Source organism: Temnothorax longispinosus, unplaced genomic scaffold, assembly GCF_030848805.1.
Source record: "Temnothorax longispinosus isolate EJ_2023e unplaced genomic scaffold, Tlon_JGU_v1 HiC_scaffold_17, whole genome shotgun sequence".
NCBI lineage: Eukaryota > Metazoa > Arthropoda > Insecta > Hymenoptera > Formicidae > Temnothorax > Temnothorax longispinosus.
In genome coordinates this window covers 246,038-266,717 of record NW_027269981.1, presented here as the reverse complement: position 1 = coordinate 266,717, position 20,680 = coordinate 246,038, and the positions used below count along the sequence as shown (strand labels likewise).

Sequence of the window (20,680 nt, the reverse complement as noted above, 5' to 3'; positions counted from 1 at the left end):
TACATATTACTTTTTCAATATTGATGACACGTAATGTTTACCAATTTTAACAAGTACATTGAATATGCAGTATATCCTATTATCCAAATATACGAGAAAAGAATTTTGAAGTTAACATACCCAAAAATTTTGATGTCCACTTTTCCAGACCCCATTCTTTTAATGTTTTAGTAATAAATTCTTCGTCGCTCATTTTATGCTACGTTGCATACAGTTGAAAAAATCAGAATAATACGGAAAAAGGCACACAACGCTCAGTTCACCTTCCAAGTTTGTATCGCAGAAGAACAACCTGAAATAGTTTCAGGATAAAATAAATTAAAATACAATGCAATGAGACACACAATAAAGAAACAGGTTATAGAATGCAAGTATTAAAAAAAATAAAGGCAATAATATAATATGAAATAAATGTTGCAAGTTGCGGTAAGCAAGTATGATACCGCAATAAATATATCGTACAAAGTGACAACAGGTATTGCGATCTGAGTAAAGTTATGTGAATAATATATGACGCTAGTAAAGAAATGTAAGGTGGAATACAAATAATATAAGTAAAGCAGATAAGTCAATGAAAGATATAGAGCGAGTAATTTAACACAAGTGAGTAAATGAAAGAAATAATGCGAATAGTGTTTCGGTAGTAAATCCATAAAGAAAAAAAGCTAATAGTATAATCCAAGTGAATTACTGAAAGATATAATGTGCGTATCGCCACTCAAATATAACAATATTAGTAGTGTAACACCGATAAAGCTCCGGACATAACGGTAATGCAGGTATAGTAATGTATAAGAAATTTGATGCGGTCAGAATAAACCAGATATTACAATCCGAGCTAATTAATGCACGTAATATGTGTAACGCCAGTACATTGACGCATGATAGATAACATGAATAATGGGGCGCAAGTAAAGTAACGTAATAAATACTATACGAATAATATCACGAGAATGAATCAATGCAAAAGTAAAATGCAAGTTATGTATCGCAAGTGGGTCAATATGATTACAATGTAAAAAATGCAACGCGAATAATATCAGAGAAAAACCTGAGAGCGGCCATCCCCGTTTCGGGGGACGCCTGTCCTAATCTGCCCTCTGAGAAAGTGGACGTCAACTACGGCGTTACGCTCGGTAATCTAGAGAGAACTCGGGTAATGATACATGGGTTCGTGCCCGTGCTATGGTTCGTGTCCGAACTACTCAGATGGAGGGGATATGCTAGTCGCGCAAGCCGCTCCTCTGTCCGTGTACGCTCGGCACTCGGCAAGCTTCGAACGGGGAGAGAGGGACAGACATACGATCTGCTGTCTCCTTCTCTCTTGAGCTGTGACATTGTCGGCGTTGCCGCTTAGCACGCTCCGGCTATACCACGCATTTCGGGTATCGCCTCTCGTGTCTCGCCGAGTACCGAGTCTCGAGTCGGCAAATCGACGATGCGCTATGTTACATTTACGTTTATATTTATGAATTTTAATTTTTATATTTATAAATATTTCTTATTATTTTTATACATACGAATAGAGATTATAAAAAAGAAAAAACATAGTATAGACATATTCGACATATTTTATATGATATTTTATATATTATATGATTATATATATATATATATATATATATATATATATATATATATATATATATAGTGTTGCGCCCGAGCCGAGACGCCCGGTAGAAACCCGGAAGGCAGTCGCAAAGCGCTGCCTGACGACATGCTTGACGACGGGTCTGTCGTTTGTTGACGGATGTCGGCATTCAGATTCTCCGCCGGGCCTTTGAGCCGAACAGACGTGTTCACGAGCTGACTGTATATTATCTCATTTCCGCATTAAACGAGTTCCTTTCTTACTGAGAGTCTTTATTCCCGGCAACGGAAATCGCGCGCCGCGTTCGCGAGTGTGTCTGTGTGTTGTGAGTGCAGCGAACGCGCGGTTGAGCGCAACATTTTGGGGGCTCGTCCGGGATCAAACGCGACGAGCGCAGTGTCCCGAACAGGATGACGACCACGCACACCCCGCCGAGGACCCGTTCGCAGGCCGCGACGTTGGCAGGAACGGAGGCGGGCGCGACCCATCCGCTGGATGCGGGGGTGACAGTGGCAGAGACGGGCGCTTTCGAAGCCGTCTACTCGGAGCTTCAAAAGCTGCGCCAGGAGCGGCGGCTGGAACAGGAGGAGCAATAGCTTTTTCGCAGCGATATGGAGGCTCGACTGAAGGAACGCGACGCTGCGGTGGCACGTCTTCAGGAGCAGGCCCGAAGGGACGAAGAGATGCGGCAACGATCCGCCGACAGGAGGAGGAGCTCCGTCGACTCCGAGGGACGAACGCCAACGTTTCCCAGCTAAGTCCTTCCTTAATTAGAGCGTCCGGGGACATAGGGACGCGAAGCGCGAACGCCGAAGGGACGCGGGTCGCGCGCGAGGAGAGCGCGATCGCGGGCGGCGCGAGTGAGAGAGGCGTACGCCCGATCGAAAGAAACACGGTCGCGGACGTCGCGAGTGATAATGATGCACGCCCGATCGAGAGAAACACGACCGCGAGTGCTGCGTGTGATTATGTCGGGAATCCGAGAGCGGGGAGTACGTACGTGGCCAATGTCGCGAATCGAACTGCGGGAGACGCCGCCATAGGAACAAACGTCGGGCTCGGTTACAAATTAAAGCCCGATACTTACGACGGGACGATCCCCCTTCAAGAATATTTTTCACAATTTAACTTGATTGCGCGAGCGAATTTCTGGGACGACGCGACGAAAACCGTCGCGCTGGCTTCGAGCTTGAGAGGGAAGGCGCGCACCATTCTCGAAACGATACAAGACATTGAGTGTCTTAATTTTTCGGAACTAAAATCGAAGCTCGAATTGCGTTTCGGCGAGGGGCGTTTAACGCAAAACTATTATTCTGCCCTCACGAACCGCAGACAAAGATTCGGGGAAGATCTGGCCGCTCTCGGCTCTGATATCGAAAGATTGTCGCGTCTCGCATATCCTGAGTGCCCCCATGAAATTCGCGAAAAGATCGCGTGCTCACAATTTGTGACGGCCGTCGCGGACCACTTTATTCGGCAGACATTACAAATGGAGAGAATAACTTCTTTGTATCAGGCGGTTGAGAGAGCTAAGGCTTTAAAAATTATTCAAAGGGATGATTCTAAAAGAAATGAAAAAAATTTTAATAAAAATTCCGGTGGCGCCCGGGGGGAGTGTTGTACTTGCGGTAAAACTGGGCATTTCCGATCAGAATGCCCCAATGAGGAAAACGCGATTTAGTTGAGCTTAGCGGGGTAGGCTTAAATGTTTAATTTTTGTAATTTTTAACAGTTATTATGTTCCGTTTCTGTGCGTGACTGTTTGTTTTTAGAGAAAAATGGTGGTACGCGAAGGAAGGTCCTTGGACGTTAGACATACGGCAGGACATCGCTTGGACTCCCGATCGAAGAGGACCGTCCGCCCACAGTTTTTGACCCGTGGTTTTTCTGTGGGCCATAGGGCAAATGCCGGGCGGGGACTTGGGGAGTCCTGCGGGGCGTTGGGTCCACGGGAAGTTTCCCCCCCCTTGTCCGAAGACTTCGTGGGAGAGCGTTGGGGCGGCCGTCAGGAGGAGTACGATAAGTCGGAAAACCGGAGCTCGAGGATGAGACGGGGTGGACGGCCCTTCCTGGAGTCGGCTTAGGAGAGTCTGGCCAGCTTTCCCTGGAGGCCAATCGCGGGGAGGAGAGCGAGGAAGCTTAGTCCCCTTGCTCGTCTGGGCGCTGCCCTCCAGAAGATTGTCGGGACGACAATCTAAGAAGAGGGGGGCAGTGTTGCGCCCGAGCCGAGACGCCCGGTAGAAACCCGGAAGGCAGTCGCAAAGCGCTGCCTGACGACGTGCTTGACGACGGGTCTGTCGTTTGTTGACAGATGTCGGCATTCAGATTCTCCGCCGAGCCTTTGAGCCGAACAGACGTGTTCACGAGCTGACTGTATATTATCTCATTTCCGCATTAAACGAGTTCCTTTCTTACTGAGAGTCTTTATTCCCGGCAACGGGATCGCGCGCCGCGTTCGCGAGTGTGTCTGTGTGTTGTGAGTGCAGCGAACGCGCGGTTGAGCGCAACAATATATATATAAGTAAAAGATCTGCTCGATGAAAGCAAAAGCTAAATAGAGAAAAAACCGGCTAAATATCGAGCAAAAGTTAGGTGTTAAAAGAAAATTGTGATTAAAGCAATTCGTGTATTTTAAATTTGCTGTAAGCTTACGTTTCAACCGTACTTACTCTTCTTCAAAGCGTTTACAAATATTAAGAAATAACATAAACCGTTGTCACGTTTACAGCGTTGGAATAAATATTATAATAGCAAAGGTCAAAGTTGATACAATATTTTGTCGAGCTTAAACTTATCTTAGTCAAGAGTTATAAAAAAGAAACCTAATATGAGATTATTGTTTCGAAGATTATTGTTTCGAAGATTATTGTCCAAAGGTAGGGCATCTTAATTGCGGACTTGCACAAGTGCTCTCTAAAGGCGCGGGTCCAATGGAGATCCGTAAACCTAACCCTAACCGTAAGACCGTAACCGTAAGAAATCGTCTCCTATCGTCTACAATGACAGCCCATAATCGTAACGAAACGTAACATAAAGAACCGTAAATCCATAACGCGAATTCGTCTTTGAATCGATTCTAACCTCTGTGTTAACTTTTACAAAGTGCAGAAATTTCGCTATAATGGATATTTACCGTGTTAGAAAAACAGCTCTTGTGGCTATTAACTTAGTTGCGGTAATTCTGCACTTATTGCGGAAAAAGAAGAAAAAGGTTAAACGAAAATATTGGGTTCGGCCAATGTTATTACAGCGGAAGCAAAAAGGCCATTTTCATACTCTCTTTCAATTTATGAAAGACAATGACGATGAACAGTTTTTCAAATTTACTAGAATGACTGTTTTACAATTCGAAAGACTATTAGAATTAGTACAAGAGTCTCTGACAAAGAGAAGTATTTGAGAGCCTCTATCGCCGGAACATCGATTATGTATTACTTTGTAGTAAGTATATTTTGTAATACTTTCAATGATTTATGTGTTTTTTTTAAACTATTATAACATATTTTATTTTACGAATATTTTATTTTATAGTTATCTTGCTCATGGTTGCAGTATGCAAACTGTTGCATGGAACTTTTACGTGTCAAAATCAACTGTGAGCAAAGTTATCCGTGACACTTGTAAGATTATATGGGACAAGTTATCGCCTATATGTTTGCCAAGATCTACTGCTGACGATTTCAGAAGGTACTCACGAGATTTCCAAGAGTTGTGGAATATGCCGAATTGTTTCGGGGCGATTGATGGAAAGCACATCGTTGTACAAGCTCCTTACAATACTGGGACCAGTTTCTTCAATTATAAAAAAACATTCAGCATTGTGTTAATGGCAGTTTGTGATGCTAACTACATTTTTACTCTTGTTGATGTTGGTGCTTTTGGTTCACAAAGTGACGGAGGAGTCTTTAAAGAATCAGCTTTTGGAATAGCTCTTGATAACAACGAACTGGAAATACCAGACGATAGCTGCTTACCAGAAACCGACACAAAGTTTCCATATTATATGGTTGCAGATGAAGCGTTTCCTTTGAAAAGCTATATTATGCGACCATATCCTGGAACTAAATTGGACAAAACACAAAAAACTTTCAATTACCGTCTTTTTCGAGCACGACGTGTTATCGAAAACTCTTTTGGCATTTTGGCCAGTCGTTGGCGAATCTTCCGATCAACAATTATTGCACATGTTGATACTGCGGAATGGATTGTGTGTGCAGGATTGTGCCTTCATAACTTCCTCCGGATGTCAGAATTAATCTCAAAATCAGAAAATGCTACGTACTGTCCTCCAAATTACGCTGATACATGGGACAACAATGGGAATGTCATATCTGGACAGTGGAGACAATGCGAAGAGAATATCATCTTTAGGAACATGGGAAGAATGGGAGCTAATAATGCTACACGCAAGAATGTTACCTTACGTGACACGCTTGCCGAGTACTTAATTTCTCCAGAAGGCGCAGTTTCGTGGCAAGAAGCATATATTACGAGAGGATCATTTTAATTGTACAACTCGCGAAAATATTAACTATTTAGAACGACGTATATTTTGCAGAATGTTTATTATCATTAAATAACAATCTTATTACGTATTACACATTGTATCTTTAATAAACTTTGGATAACAGCTACATTACAAGTCTCTGTTATAATAATATAATAAACTGCTACATTTATAACATTTTTATGCTGTTTATTTATGTAACATTCATTTATGAAAAAGAAATTCGTACATTGCACAAAATTATAGTAGAGATAGTTTGAAAGTTTTGAAATCATTAACAGCCGACAATTTTAAAAGTGTTTAGACTCATTTACACATGTGATTGTACTTTAACAACACATAAAACTAAAACTTATTTCTTTGGATTAAATCACATTCATTAATACTATTCTAAAAAAGTACTTTTCTAATTGGAAAGCTTGGACTTATATATTATGTCCTATCTGTATAGTATATATATAGTATATTTACAGCTAATATAAGTATGTAATAACAGTTTTACAAAAAATAAGTAACTTTTAAAAATAAGAAACAAAACCAACTTCTTTGGATAGAATCACAAAATAAAAAAAATAAAATACTGTTTACTCTGAGTCAGATTCCAGTTCTAGCATGATGGTGTGGATTTTGGAACGAGCGATTTTTTGCTTTTTCTTCGACATTTTCTTCAATTGACTGTACGTAGTCATGCAAAAGTTATAGGCAACATTATCGCTCTTGTCAGCAGATTCACATAGTCCTTTTACACTCTGTAATGCTTCAGAAACAACTTGTAAAGTATCATCATTGACACTTACATTGGTTTTTACACTTTTTCTTGTTTTGTCATTTACAATGTCTGTATATGTTTTATTGACAGCTGAAGTCTTAACATTCAGTACATTGACATTATTTTCATCCGATGGTTCCATTTTTATTTTCAACAAATCTGATTCTTTGAGCTCATTTCTCACTTGTGGTGTTTCATGCTTGCTTTTGTTATGCTCTACAATTTTCAGATATTCCATCACATCTGGATCGTCGGTCTCTAGCGCATCCCATGTAGTAGATTCTTCAGATGGTGACAAGCTTCTTTTCAAAACATTCCCACGTGTAGATTCTTCAGATGGTGACAAGCTTCTTTTTAAAACATTCCCACGTGTCCTGAAATAATTGGAAAATACTTTTTTTACATGCGTATTTATTGTATGTGTAAGAAACATACAAATTTAATTAAGAAACGTACAAATGCGGATAAAAACTTCTATTCGCATGTATGTTTTTGTTAAATATTTTTACTATACGAAGTCAATTTTCAGCAAACTGCATTGCAAGGACACAGTGTGTAAAAAGGCTAAATATAAATACATAATATAATAAATTTAGTGAACATACTTGAATGGATAATATTTACATAAATTACATACCTTCTACTTTGAACATGAGGTTCTAAGAACTGCAGAGCTTTATACAGATGACTAGGCGTTGACTGTTTTGAGGATCCTGAACCGGATGGAAGCCCTGCTTTTAAAGAACGTCTCTCACGAACAAAACGTTCTCGCAATACGCTAGTTAAGCATCGTTCTCAGCGCCACCGTGTAGCGCCGTGTCGAAATTTTTCCGGGAGACACAACGACAAAAGAAAATGAGTTCTGCAGAGAAAAAGAATTCTAATAATTGTTGTTGTGTAGTGGGGTGCAAAAATACAAGAAAGAATACAAAAAATGTTCGTTTTTACTCATTTCCAAATCGTCTACGGGAAATAGAGTGAAAAAAGAAATGGATAACTGTGGTGCGACGTTTGACGTAAGTATCGTTGTGTCTTTTAAAATTGTCTTTCAATATTGTAATAAAGACTTTTTTGTAATATAATTAATTTGTAATATAATTAATAATATCTTCTCAAACAATTATACAATCTCTGGGTATTATTGGAATGATAATGTAACTACAAAAGTTAACCTTAAAAACCTTAAAAAATTGTTTTGAAAAAGATCATATATATGTTTTGCAGTCATATATACTGTTAATAATGAGTGTAAATAAAATTTAGTTAACAAAATTTTTTATTATAATAAAGAGAAAAAGAGAGAAAGAAAACTTATAACATATAAAATTAAATCAATTAAAAAAATCATGAGTATTCTGGGCAAAATAATTTATAGTCTAATAACTGTTTTGAAATAAGTTTTAAATGTCTCAATTTTAGAAGTTTGTTCAGACCTACTTCAGACTAATTTTTGTATCAGGATATATAAATCCATTAAGTGTATCAATGACAAAATTGTGATTATTTAAAATAGCAAATTTTACTACTGCTTATTTTAATAAAGACGGAAAGCCATGGATGCCTACGAAAAATTCAACAATATGCAGCACTTATTTTGTTGGTGGAGCAAAATCGGATAATCCCGGGAACGAAGCATTTTGTCCAACTATTTTTCCACCCATTTATAGAAAAAAAACATCAGTTAATTCTGATAGAGCCAAACGTTTAGAAGCTAGACGAAAGAATGTAGAAGCTTTATGTACGTCAAGTAATGATTGTACGTTTTTGTAAAACAATAATTTATATATAGTAATTAAGAATAGTCTTATTTTTCTCCAATTAATTATTTATTTAAAAAGGTACAAATAGTAGTTAAAATTATGTGTGTGGTTACGTATATAGATATAAAATATATAATTTTGTATTGTGCACTAATTTGATAATCATGTAGTTAAAAAAATTAAACTATTTATTACCAATAATTGGTTTCAAAATTAAGACATAAGACGTCTTAAAATCGTCATAAACACGTCTAATGTCCCGGTTTCGGACATGTTTGCAGATGTGTGCTATCTGGGTCATAATATATTACTATATTATGTGTTATACCTCGATTATAGGTTTATAAAAATTAGTATTATTTTTGGTGCTAAATCCACCAGGAGTTTCTCTCAAAACTGTCGCAATATTCTTTTAAACTGCAAAATTTCTTCGCTAATATGACCAACATGATTGCTGTAAAACAGTTTTTTCCCTTTTGAAACACTTTTCTTTCTAAACAAATTTAACTTCACGCTTTTTGAAATCCACATTTAATAATTACGGACATTGTTAAACGTAAGTGTTATGCTAAGATATGCAAATAAATGCGTTTTGTCAAAACTACTTATTACGCGTCACTTACATCTCTCCCGGAAAAAGTTGAGATTTATTACGCGAGATGGCGCGGCGTCCGCCTCAAACAGATGCTTAACTAGCGTATTGGCTCCATCGGTGTTCGCAGTCAGCAGCTGCATAATAATATATATGATTAAATTATAGTACACAATACGTATAAACTGTTGTATTACTATAGAACTAAATAAATAAATAAATAAATAAATAAATAAAACTGATAATGCATACATGTACATACCTGTTGCATTCAACGCTTCTGCAATGCTACACCACGAATTTTGTGATTTTAATTTGTCTTTGTAATCGGGACTGCTTTTATTGTATAAATGAGAACATTTCTCCACCAATTCAATTAAACGTTGGTCCGTCAAGTCCATTGTAAACATATAACCTCACACCCGTTCTGAATGTAACGTTCTGAACTAACCTCTCTTCGTTACCATAACCGTGGTACGTGCCGTGGTATGTAAAAGTTCAAATAAACCAACTTTTACGGTTACGGTCTTACGGTTAGGGTTAGGTTTACGGATCTCCATTGGACCCGCGCCTTAACGAGAACGATGGTGGAACGAATCACCAGCAATAGATTCTCACAACTGTAGCCGCTATTTTAATATAGGACCTCTTCGAAACAATAATCTCATATTAGGATCCTTTTTTATAACTCTTAACTGAGATAAGTTTAAGTTCGACAAAAATATTGTATCAACTTTGACCCTCGCTATTATAATGTTTATTCCAACACTGTAAATGTGACAACGGTTTATGTTATTTCTTATTTGTAAACACTTTAAAGAAGACCAAGTACGGTCGAAACATAAGCTTACAGCAATTTAAAATACACGAATTGCTTTAATCACAATTTTCTTTTAAAACCTCACTATTGCTCGATATTTGGCTATATTTAAATATGTTTTTACATAAATATTTATGGGCCCTTCTACCTTCGCCTGTCACACGCTGTGTTCCACATAATTCAGGAAGGATTTATGAAGGCAATTTATCAATAAATAAACTGACACACACATATATATATATATACAAGTAATCTGTTTTTTATTTCTGATAATAATAAATTTGTATCCCCGTTGTACCACCGGTTGTGGTACTTACTCCACCTCTGCCTCTTCCACGGCCTCTGCCTCTGCCTCTTCTTCTTCCTCTTCCTCTACCTCTCCCTCTCCATCTTCCTCTCCCTATTCCTCGCTGCACCTCGAGGACAGCAGCCCTTATAATTTGCTGCAAACTTTCCGGCTGGAACAAAAGATAAATATGCTATATTAAAACATCATGCTTTTGTAGGTACCTATACGTAAAAGTGAGACAACAAAACATTTCGCGATTTATTGTATGAATACTGTCGGTCGCTGTCACACATGCGATGCGGTCGTTTAATAAAATTTTAAATATGAAATTTATTAATTTTTATACTTACGGTTAATACAATTGACTCGGTCGCCGTCGTCACCGTCGGAACCGTCGGGACCACCGGGGCCGTCGAGGCCGTCGTCGCCGCCTGGGCCGCCGGGGCCGTCGTGATCGTCGTCGTTGCCAGGGTGGTTGAGGCCGTCGTCGACATCGCCGTTGAGGCTGTCGCGTTTCTTCTTATCTGCACTGCAACAATTTACAACACATTAGATATATATATACATATAAGACTTACAATTACTCATTAACGATGTGTATACTCACAAAACTCGATTCAGATCTTCCTGCACGACCTGCACGCTCACACTGAACCTCACGCCTCACGCTTACACAGCCAGACAATTCTTCTTCTTCTATTTAGTGGCGCTTTTACTTGCTCCGTCACGGATGTAAACGGCCATACAGCCAGACAATGACAATGAATGTCGAACGTCGTTAGCGGCACGCGGCGCAAGACGCGTGATCGCTATATTAATGTTTTACAACGCGCGCATGTACGCGCGTTCTAAAAAATAATTAATATATTTGATAATATACATGAGTAGCATTATTTTCATTCAGTTGCTGTGCATTACACATTGTAATATTAAATAGATGTATATATATATTGAAAAATAGCGAATATTAAATATTACTTGCCAAATGTGTTCCTTGGTATAAGAGATTTGTGGTCATTATAATTTTATGAACTAGATATAATTGATAGCTAAAAATGCTATCGATTTTAAAGTTTATGATAGTTCGAAATACATTACTTAGAAAAAATGCAAAAAGAATTGTTAGAGTTTGCGCCTAATATGTATGCAATATTTTTAAGATATAAGGACTGACTTTTGACGAACATTTTATTTGTTTTTATAACGATATAAAACAGATACAAAAAGATAAAGAAACCGTTTGTAAAATTATATCTTTTTGAATAATTACATACGAAGAGTGCTTTACATTTACAATAAGCAGATTCGTTTATCTTTTATTATGTATTAAAGATTGAAAGAACATAGATTACAAGGCAGCGCGCTTAAAGTTATCAATAATAAGGCTTTACGAGTGTGTCTGTTATAATTTCTCACAGTGACAGTTGGTGAGATAGAACAAAACAAGCGCAACAGTGCTGCTTCGCGTTTCGACGATTCAGTCGCGGAGAATAATCAATGTGGCTAGGTACGATTAACGGTTCAGTGTGCGATAACAATTACGGTGTTTTGCGCTGTTTAGCGGTGTTTCGCGGTTTTTCGCGGTGTTTCGTACATTACGGATCTGATTCTGCTTTGTACGAAGCTATAAACTATTCTTTTAACGATCTGTGACATCTGTGAGATCTGAGAGATCTGTGTGTTTTACAACACGTAACTTTTTTTATTATCCGACACGATTTCTGTAAATTTTTTTGGGTGTGTACTTCTATCGTGCGATACGCGTGTACTTCTATTCTGTCGATTAATTTTTTTATTTTTCTTTCACGTGTTGTATTTTTTTAATTCTATATTTTTTCTTATTTTATTTTTATAATTTCTTTTCGCATCGCGTTATTATAAACAAGTGCAATGTCGAGTCAGTGCTCTGTAGATAGCTTTTACAATAGGTGCATGTACAAAAAGTGCAAGAATGGGAAATCGCATGGGAAACGGCTATTCAGATTCCCAAAGCAAGATGCAAGATGCAAAACGTGGATATGCAATACAGGTAAGTCTCTATGCAATTATTATGTCAATTGTATATTGACATGCTGACAACGGAAGATCCGGGTATATGTTACGTATAGAGCTGGGAAAAAAACTGGATACCTGAATATCTAGATATTCGCCCTCTTTCGGTTGTATACGGGTCTGCGGGTAATTTGATAATTCGGGTACCCGTATGTTTGGAATCGCACTCATTAAATCACGCGAAAAAATTGTTACTTAATCTTTCCGGAAAATTGCTTAATCCTTAAATCGATCTTAATTTGTATTAAATATTAAATGCTTAATTTCGTTTCGGGAATGAATAGCATATTTCTTAGAAACATCGCGAGACAGAAAAACGATGTCTTGTTTTTGCCTGTACTGATTCTCGTTTATCTCGGGTCCCCGGGAGTGCGCGAGGTAAACACTCGGGACAAAGCGAGATATTTCGGCGAAAACAGCTGATCGGTTGTCGACTCTGAGTTCAGCTGAGCCGTTGATACTCACCAAATTAGCTGCTTTCTCGGGCTGTCGACAGCTGATTGGCCCTGCGAATTTTTCGGCTCGTTGCCGGGAGTCCGGAGTTCGAAAAACTTTCGAGATTCACGTAGATAAAACCTTCGGATCTCCGCGCGCGGGCCGGCACTCGATCTCAGTACTTCTCGGTCACAGAGAGTGTGCGATTTTTTATACAATTCCGTACTCTAAAGTGTGCGATCCTTACGAAATCTAACGATTTTGGTCGGTCAGATTCGACACAATCAAATTATTACACAGAGACACGTATTTACGTATATACAGAGTACCTAATGAAACAAATTCTCACGCTTCAAAAATATAAAATTTATGAAAAAATACTTGTACAAAATGTTGTCATTTCTTACAATTTAGTTTACCAAGATAGATTAAATTTATTAAAATAATTATATAATTAAAAAATCTAATAAGCTATAAGTACTCCAAAATAAAAAAAATAATACTAGATTAATATTAATTTGTCTCTTTTATTAATTTCTTTCACTTTTTAATATTCAAGCAACTTAACTCTTAATTACCACAGTTGCGCACCTTCAAATTCCATACTGGTGCGAATTGGGACTCCGCTTGTTTGAATCACCGTAGCTCCGTTGCCAGTTGGAATAAACAAATTTTAATCTGTAATACCTGTTTTTCAGGAAAAACATTTCCGAGAAATCGATTGGCTATAGTGAAGTTGAGACAAAAATATGTTTATTTATAGATTTTTATAAAAAAAAAACTTTTTTAAAAGTAAACGTGTAATCGTATTTTTCATGTAATTTATTATATTTCTGTTACAGGAAATACTCATTTAGAAAAAATGTCAGTGAATACTATCAGAAAATTGGGATTATGCGAAGATCATTTCCTCGACACGTCATTTACAAATGCAACGAAAGAACGATTGACACGGGATGCTGTACCAGTTGCGTATGAAAACGCTAGTTCACTAACAAATGAAGAAAATGTTGAAGTGCAAGAAATGCAAAGACATAGCTCGGTAGCACAATTTTCAACCAACAATGACATGCTATTAGAAGAACAAATGCCTCAAAGTTCAATAGCAAATGAAGAAAATGTAGAAGTGGAAGAAATGCAAAGACATAGCCCAGTAGCACAACTTTCAACCAACGATGAGAACATAATATTGGAAGAACAAACGCCTCAAGAATGTGCCCTGCGGACGTACAGGCCTGCTGCGGTTTTAAATTTTGAAATATCTGCGGAAGAGGAAGACGTAATGGAATGGGTGCGTCTGGAGCCACCTGTTCATCAAAATGTTAAACGCAAAGATAACAGCACTGAAATAAATATTAAACAAAAATAGTATAAAACTGAAAGAAATAAAGAGAACAATCCAAATGCAAAAATCAGAGCATTGAAAATAGAGAACCTCAAATTACGGAAAGAAATGAAACGTTTAAAAGACGAGCTGCAACGTATGACAAAAATGTGTAAGAAATTAAAACAAAAGAAAGAAAAGGAAGAAACGCAAAAAAATGTAACAAAAAAACAAATGCTAACAAATCTAGTAAATGAACAAGAACTGCATCCTGTAGCAAAAACTATGATACATTTGCAACTGCATACGCCACGTGTACGATATACTGAGGAAGAGCAAATGCTTTCTAAGCAATTATATTATTATTCAGCAACAGCATTTTGTCGTTTAAAGAAAGCAGGTTGTAACTTTCCTGGACAAAGAACAGTTAGAAGACGGGTAGAAGAATACGATATAAAACCGGGATTTTGTGATATTATTTTTAAGAAATTAAAAGAAAAAATTGCACAAATCCCTGAAGAAAAAAGAGCGTGTGCTTTGAAATGGGACGAGATGTCTATAAAAGAATTTGAAGAATATTCCACGAAATATGACGAAGTAGAAGGTCTTGTTGATCTAGGACCTCTGGGCAAAAAAGCAGAAAGAACCAAGTGTGTCTTCGTATTTTGCCTTGATAGTTTGAATGCACGTCATCCATGGCGACAACCATTGGCGTATTTTCTCCCAGATAAATGTATAAAATCACATGAAATAGTTCATTTAGTCAAAATATGTCTAGATAAAATAAATGAAACGGGTGCTGATGTGAAACTCGTAACATGCGATCAAGGTACAAATAATCAAGCTGCTTACAGTCAACTAGGAGTTAATGTTGACAAACCATATTGTTGCGCCCGTGTTGAGACACCCGTTGCGCGTGGAACTTCGCTCACGAGGAGCCCGAAATTCGCTCGAATAGCTTCAAGTCGAAGCGCGGTCCTTAACGACCGGTTGTTGTTGATGTATTGATTTTCACGACGACTGTCAGATCTACAGGGAGACTCCGATCGTTCGGACGTATTCTCCACCTGAAACGCTTATACAGAATTCTTAATAAACTTGAGTTCCTTTTGTAATAAAGTGTTCACCTTCTTTTATTACACGAGTCCGGGAGTGCGCGGCGCGAACGCGAGTGATTGTGCGATAGCGAAGCGCAGCGCAACATTTTGGGGGCTCGTCCGGGATCGGACGAGCGAGGACGAGCGGACGAGCGGAATTAATGGCGAGCACCAACGAGTCATTGACAGCGCCGGCGACGAAAAAGAGAGCGCGGATGGGAACCCCGAGACCGGGCGCTCCACGGCTCGAGACAGAGACTGAGATACGACCCGGTTCGAGCGCTCCTCAGCTCTCAGCGGAAGTTGTAACACTGCAGGACATGATGCAGGAGATTCGCCAGATGCGTGAGGAGTACGCGGCGTTGCTGCGACAACGGGAAGCGGAGCCACAGCGACGAGAACTCCCGCAGCTAAGTTTCTTTTCATTTAACGCGACCAGAGATACGGGAGCGCGGGCCGCCGCGGTCGCGGAAGTGTCGCGCGGAAATTTCGGTGACGCGAGAGCGCGAGCCGCCGCGGAAGTAACGCCCGGAAATTGTGCGCGTACGGAATTAGGCTTCAAGCTGAAGCCCGACACGTTCGACGACTCGACGCCGCTGCGAGAATTCCTCTCCCAATTTCTTCTCATCGCGCGCGCAAATAATTGGGACGACGCGTCAAAATCCGTTGCGCTGGCCGCGAGTCTTAGGGGAAAAGCGCGCACGGTATTAGAGTCTGTCAAAAATTTAGATAACTTATGCTTCGAAGAATTAAAATCGAAATTGGAGACGTGCTTCGGCGAAGGGGGTTTGTCGCAAAACTTTTATACGCAATTTACGGGTCGAAAGCAGAGAAATGGAGAGGATTTGGCTTCTCTTGGCTCGGATTTAGAAAGACTTTCGCGATTAGCTTACCCCGAGTGTTCTTTTTCGGTTCGAGATAAGATCGTGTGCGCGCAATTTGTTTCTGCGTTATCTGACGGTTTTTTGAGAAGGACTCTCCAGTTGGAGGGAGTAACTTCCTTAAAAACAGCCGTCGAAAGGGCGAAAGCGATAAAAATTATTCAGGGGAATAGTTTTGAAAGAAAAAGGGAATATTTCGGAAAGAATTTTGAGAATGTGGAAGGAAAGGTGGGAGAAAAGAAAGAGGGGGAGGATGGAAAGGACAGCGCGCCTCGAGGGAGTTGCAGGACCAATCAGTGTTGGTCCTGCGGAGAAACGGAGCATTTCCGTTCTGAGTGCCCCAATTATGAGAAAAATTAGACTTTTTATTTTCTATAGAAGTTTGGTTGTTTTATCGATGTTACTGCGTGTTGTATTTTGTTTTTTTTTCTTTTCTAGAGGAAGTCTAATACGGTTTGTGAGGAAGCTTGGATCTCGACCTGAGCCACCGCGGCGGAACATCGGCCAAGACTTCTTTGGAAGAGAATTATTAAGAAGACTGTCTCGCCCACGGTTCTTTTGAGTTGTGGTTTTTCCGTGGGACGTAGGGCAAATGCCGAGACAAGGACTTGGGGAGTCTTTAAGACGTTGGGTCCACAACAGTTCCCCCCCCTTGTCCAAAGATTTCGAGGAAGAGCGGCAACGTCGGGGAATGTTCCCGCAGAAGAGGATGGTTCGTCTTGGTGTCGGAGGGGAGGAGTCTGGCCAGCTCTTTCCCAGGAAGCCGAAGGAAGCGAAGCCTACCTCAAGGTGTTTTACGGCAAGGGACCAAGAGAGGGCAGTTCGTTAACCCGTGGCAGCAGCCCGGGGTAGAACAAGGAGCCAGCCTGGTGCCCGGAAAGTCGTATTATCGGGGCACTGCCCTTCTGTGGATTGTCGGGACGACAATCTAGGAAGAAGGGGGGCAGTGTTGCGCCCGTGTTGAGACACCCGTTGCGCGCGGAACTTTGCTCACGAGGAGCCCGAACTTCGCTCGAATAGCTTCAAGTCGAAGCGCGGTCCTTAACGACCGGTTGTTGTTGATGTATTGATTTTCACGACGACTGTCAGATCTACAGGGAGACTCCGATCGTTCGGACGTATTCTCCACCTGAAACGCTTGTACAGAATTTTTAATAAACTTGAGTTCCTTTTGTAATAAAGTGTTCACCTTCTTTTATTACACGAGTCCGGGAGTGCGCGGCGCGAACGCGAGTGATTGTGCGATAGCGAAGCGCAGCGCAACAATATTTTATATATAATGATAAAAGATATCATGCTTCATTCGATTTTCCGCACTTAGTGAAAAGATTAGCGAGTTTCCTTAGAACGCATGACAAGATATATCACGAAGGAGAAACAATTGCATCATATTCCGATTTTGTGGAAACCTGGAGCATCGATAATGCGACAGAAGGAGGTTCAAATTTATTGTCTCATATTACACAGGCACACATTCGTCCAAATTGTTTTGAAGCGATGAATGTAAAAAGAGCGTTTCAGATATTTAGTCATAGATTCGCAGCTGCAATTAAAATGGCCGGTGATGAAAAAGAATTACATTCAAATACATGGAAAGCGACAGCTGATTTTGCAGAGCGTATGAATAGCGTAATTGATGCCTGCAACTCGTATAGCCTTAAAATAAAGTTCGGTGGAAAACGGCCATTGTCAAAGAAAAATTCTGACATTGAAGACCTATTGTCAAATTTCGTGCAGTGGTGTTCTGCATGGTCCAAATTTCCAGACAAAATAACTCAAGTTCCTTGTTTCAAAGGTTTCGGCATTACGACGCAAGCAATTCTTGCTTTGTATAAGGAACTTGCAAGTAAAAATGAAGAATTTAAACTTGCAACAGGCTTATGCAATCAAGATTCAGTGGAGCATTTATTTTCGAAACTTCGGCAACGCGGAGGATTTAATCCTAATCCAACCGCAAGAATGGTCCGACTATCATTTAGACATGTACTTCCCACAGGTTACATTCAGACGAGCGATAAAGGCAACGTGCAATGTCCTGAAAGTGAGGCCCTTATTAATAAACCGAATCAGGTTATTAAGATAATTGAAAATTGTATGAGTGACAGTAACGTTCCTGCTGTTGATGATGATGATGATGTTAATGATGTTGATGATGTCGACATAACGGAATTAGTTGACAAACATGCGGACATGTTCGAAGAATTTGATGTGGACATGGACAATGTAAGTAAACTCAGTAATTATGACGAAAATGCAATAACATATTTTGCAGGGTACGTGGCACGACGATGTATTAAAAGAAATGATTGTCATAACTGTCGTCAAACAATGTTGAAAACGCCAATGGAAAACGCGACGTCAAATGAAAAATATATCGAATATCGTGAATATCCCGGCGCGTGAAATCCGGACATTTTGAGAAACGGTCCTGCATGGTCAGGAGCCATGTATGCCCTCCCTTTGAGCGCGGCAGCGGCCCTATTAAGTCTAACGTGACTTGTTGCCAGGGGCGGACGACGGAAGTGGCGTGTAACATACCGGCTGGTCGTGTTTGCGCAACTTTATGCTTTAAGCATTTTGAGCAGTTTCGGACGTACTGCGCTATTTCCCGAAACATGCCGGGTCAATAATAGTACTGCGCGATCCGGGCGATTGTTTTCGCGATCCCGAGATGTCCCGCCGTAGGGGCGTCGTGATTCTGGTATAGGATTTCGGGGCGGCGGTCTTTGGCTACGCACTCTTTCCATTGCTCGTCGGCGGGTGTTTCTTTAAAATCGAGATTGTGGAGTACGTGACGGAGTAGTTTTCCCTCCTTTATTTCGTAGTCTGGATATTCGCGCGGGGCGTGTTGCACGGCGCGCAACGTGCGGCGATACCAGGGGCAGCGGGGCGGGGGGGTAACGGCGGCTGTCGTGGGCTGGCGAGATAGCGCGTCTGCCACCCGGTTAAAGGCTCTCTTCCTGTAGCGGATCTCTAGGTCGTATTGCTGGAGCTCGAATGCCCACCGGCCCAGTCTTCCGGTGGGTGCGTCGATTTTCTGCAACCACCGGAGCGACTGGTGGTCCGTGAGAACGGTGAATGGGTACCCCTCGAGATAGTCCCGCATGCGGCGGATTCCCCATATTACGGCTAGGCATTTGAGCTCGGTCGCGCTGTAATTTCGTTCGGCCTGATTGAGAGTTCGGCTTGCGTAAAACAACCTAGCTTCCGAAGCGCGGATTTAGCTCGCGGCTGGTCAGGGTTCGGAGTAGGCGCGAAGGAAAACACAAGACTCGGTTAAAATATAACAAAACAAAATAAGGTTTATTCAATTATGCGTGAATACATAGAGATGCTCGCGGGAGCGGTGAATATGTACAAAAGATCGCGGTCGCTGCTACGATAGCGGCGGTTTACAGTGATCGCGGAGTCGATGGCTACGTGTGAAAGATCGCGGACGCGGTTATAATGGCGGTGAAATGCAGATATCGCGGAGTCGCTGGGTACGTGTAATAGGTCGCGGACGTGGTTACAATGGCGGTGACGTACAGATATCGTGGATTTGATGGGAGCGAGTAATAGATCGCGGATGCGGTTATAATGGCGGTGAAATGCAGATATCGCGGAGTTGCTGAGTACGTGTAATAGGTCGCGGACGCGGTTACAATGGCGGTGACGTACAGATATCGCGGAGTTGATGGGAACGAGTAATAGATCGCGGAGGCGGTTACAACGGCGGTGATATACAGATATCACGGAGCTTGCGGACGCCTGGTAAAGCGACGATACACGGAGATCGCGGAGTTTCGCGGATCGGCGGGCGTGCGGGCTCGCTGAAGTACGGTGTGTGATTTCGGCGCGGGTGACGCGGTATCGCAGGTTTGGATAGCGGCGGCAGTGCGCGCGTAAGGCGCTGGATCGCGATTGGACGTGATATCGAGCGGCTAAGACCCTTAGCGGAGATAGAGAAGTACTCTCTATCTCCTGGCGCATCGATTCGTGTAGGCGGGAGGCGGCACCGGGTGGCCAAGACCCTTGGCGAGTAAGAGAAGAACTCTCTTACCCTTGTTCACTCCGGTGTCACAGGTGTTCGTATGGAAGTTCGAGTCAACCGCCTAGATGCTTCACTCGGCAGAGGCAGAAAATACTCTCTACCTCCTGGTTGTTCGACTGTGGGATTTCGGGATCCGTGAGCAGCGGAGAATCGGTCGGATCGGTTTGCTGGCTCATGGCGGAATCTAAAACCTAGCAACATTGCTCGGTTTATATACGCCCGCGGTGGCGTGTCGGCGTGGCGGGGGTATACGCGACGGCAATCGCGCGCGCCGGGATGGAGCGGTGGAGCGTTCGGGAAGTACGGCGCCCCGACGCCGCGATTGCGTTCGGTGGCTCTCGGCCGTTTTCGGCACCGCTCGGCGCTTCGAGTCGGTTGCCGCGCTAAGTCCGTTTGCGAACTGATACGCGAGATTGATAGTTTAAAAAAGGGCACACCGTGCCTTGTCTCGCCCGGCGGGTGTTCGGCCGGGCGGCATCCGGCTGATGCTCGCCGGGAATGATGCGTTTTGGGGCGCATCGTTACATCCC

At 41.3% G+C, this 20,680-nt stretch overlaps 1 protein-coding gene across 2 annotated transcripts; it reads left to right on the top strand.

Moving 5' to 3' along the window:
- Positions 1–11,751: 11,751 nt before the first annotated feature.
- LOC139823729 (uncharacterized) lies at positions 11,752–17,380 on the top strand. 2 transcript variants are annotated; one of them, XM_071796237.1, is made up of 2 exons: positions 11,752–12,357; positions 13,658–17,380. In XM_071796237.1, exon 2 carries the CDS (start codon positions 15,398–15,400, stop codon positions 16,475–16,477), a length of 1,080 nt encoding a protein of 359 aa, XP_071652338.1. In that variant the 5' UTR covers positions 11,752–12,357; positions 13,658–15,397; the 3' UTR covers positions 16,478–17,380. Both variants share the same exon structure in this region, with proteins under 2 accessions (XP_071652338.1, XP_071652339.1).
- Positions 17,381–20,680: the final 3,300 nt, after the last annotated feature.

Bases quoted from the DNA above. Each gene is read 5' to 3' on its own strand.
- LOC139823729 (XM_071796237.1), top strand. From the start codon at position 15,398: ATGGCGAGCACCAACGAGTCATTGACAGCGCCGGCGACGAAAAAGAGA.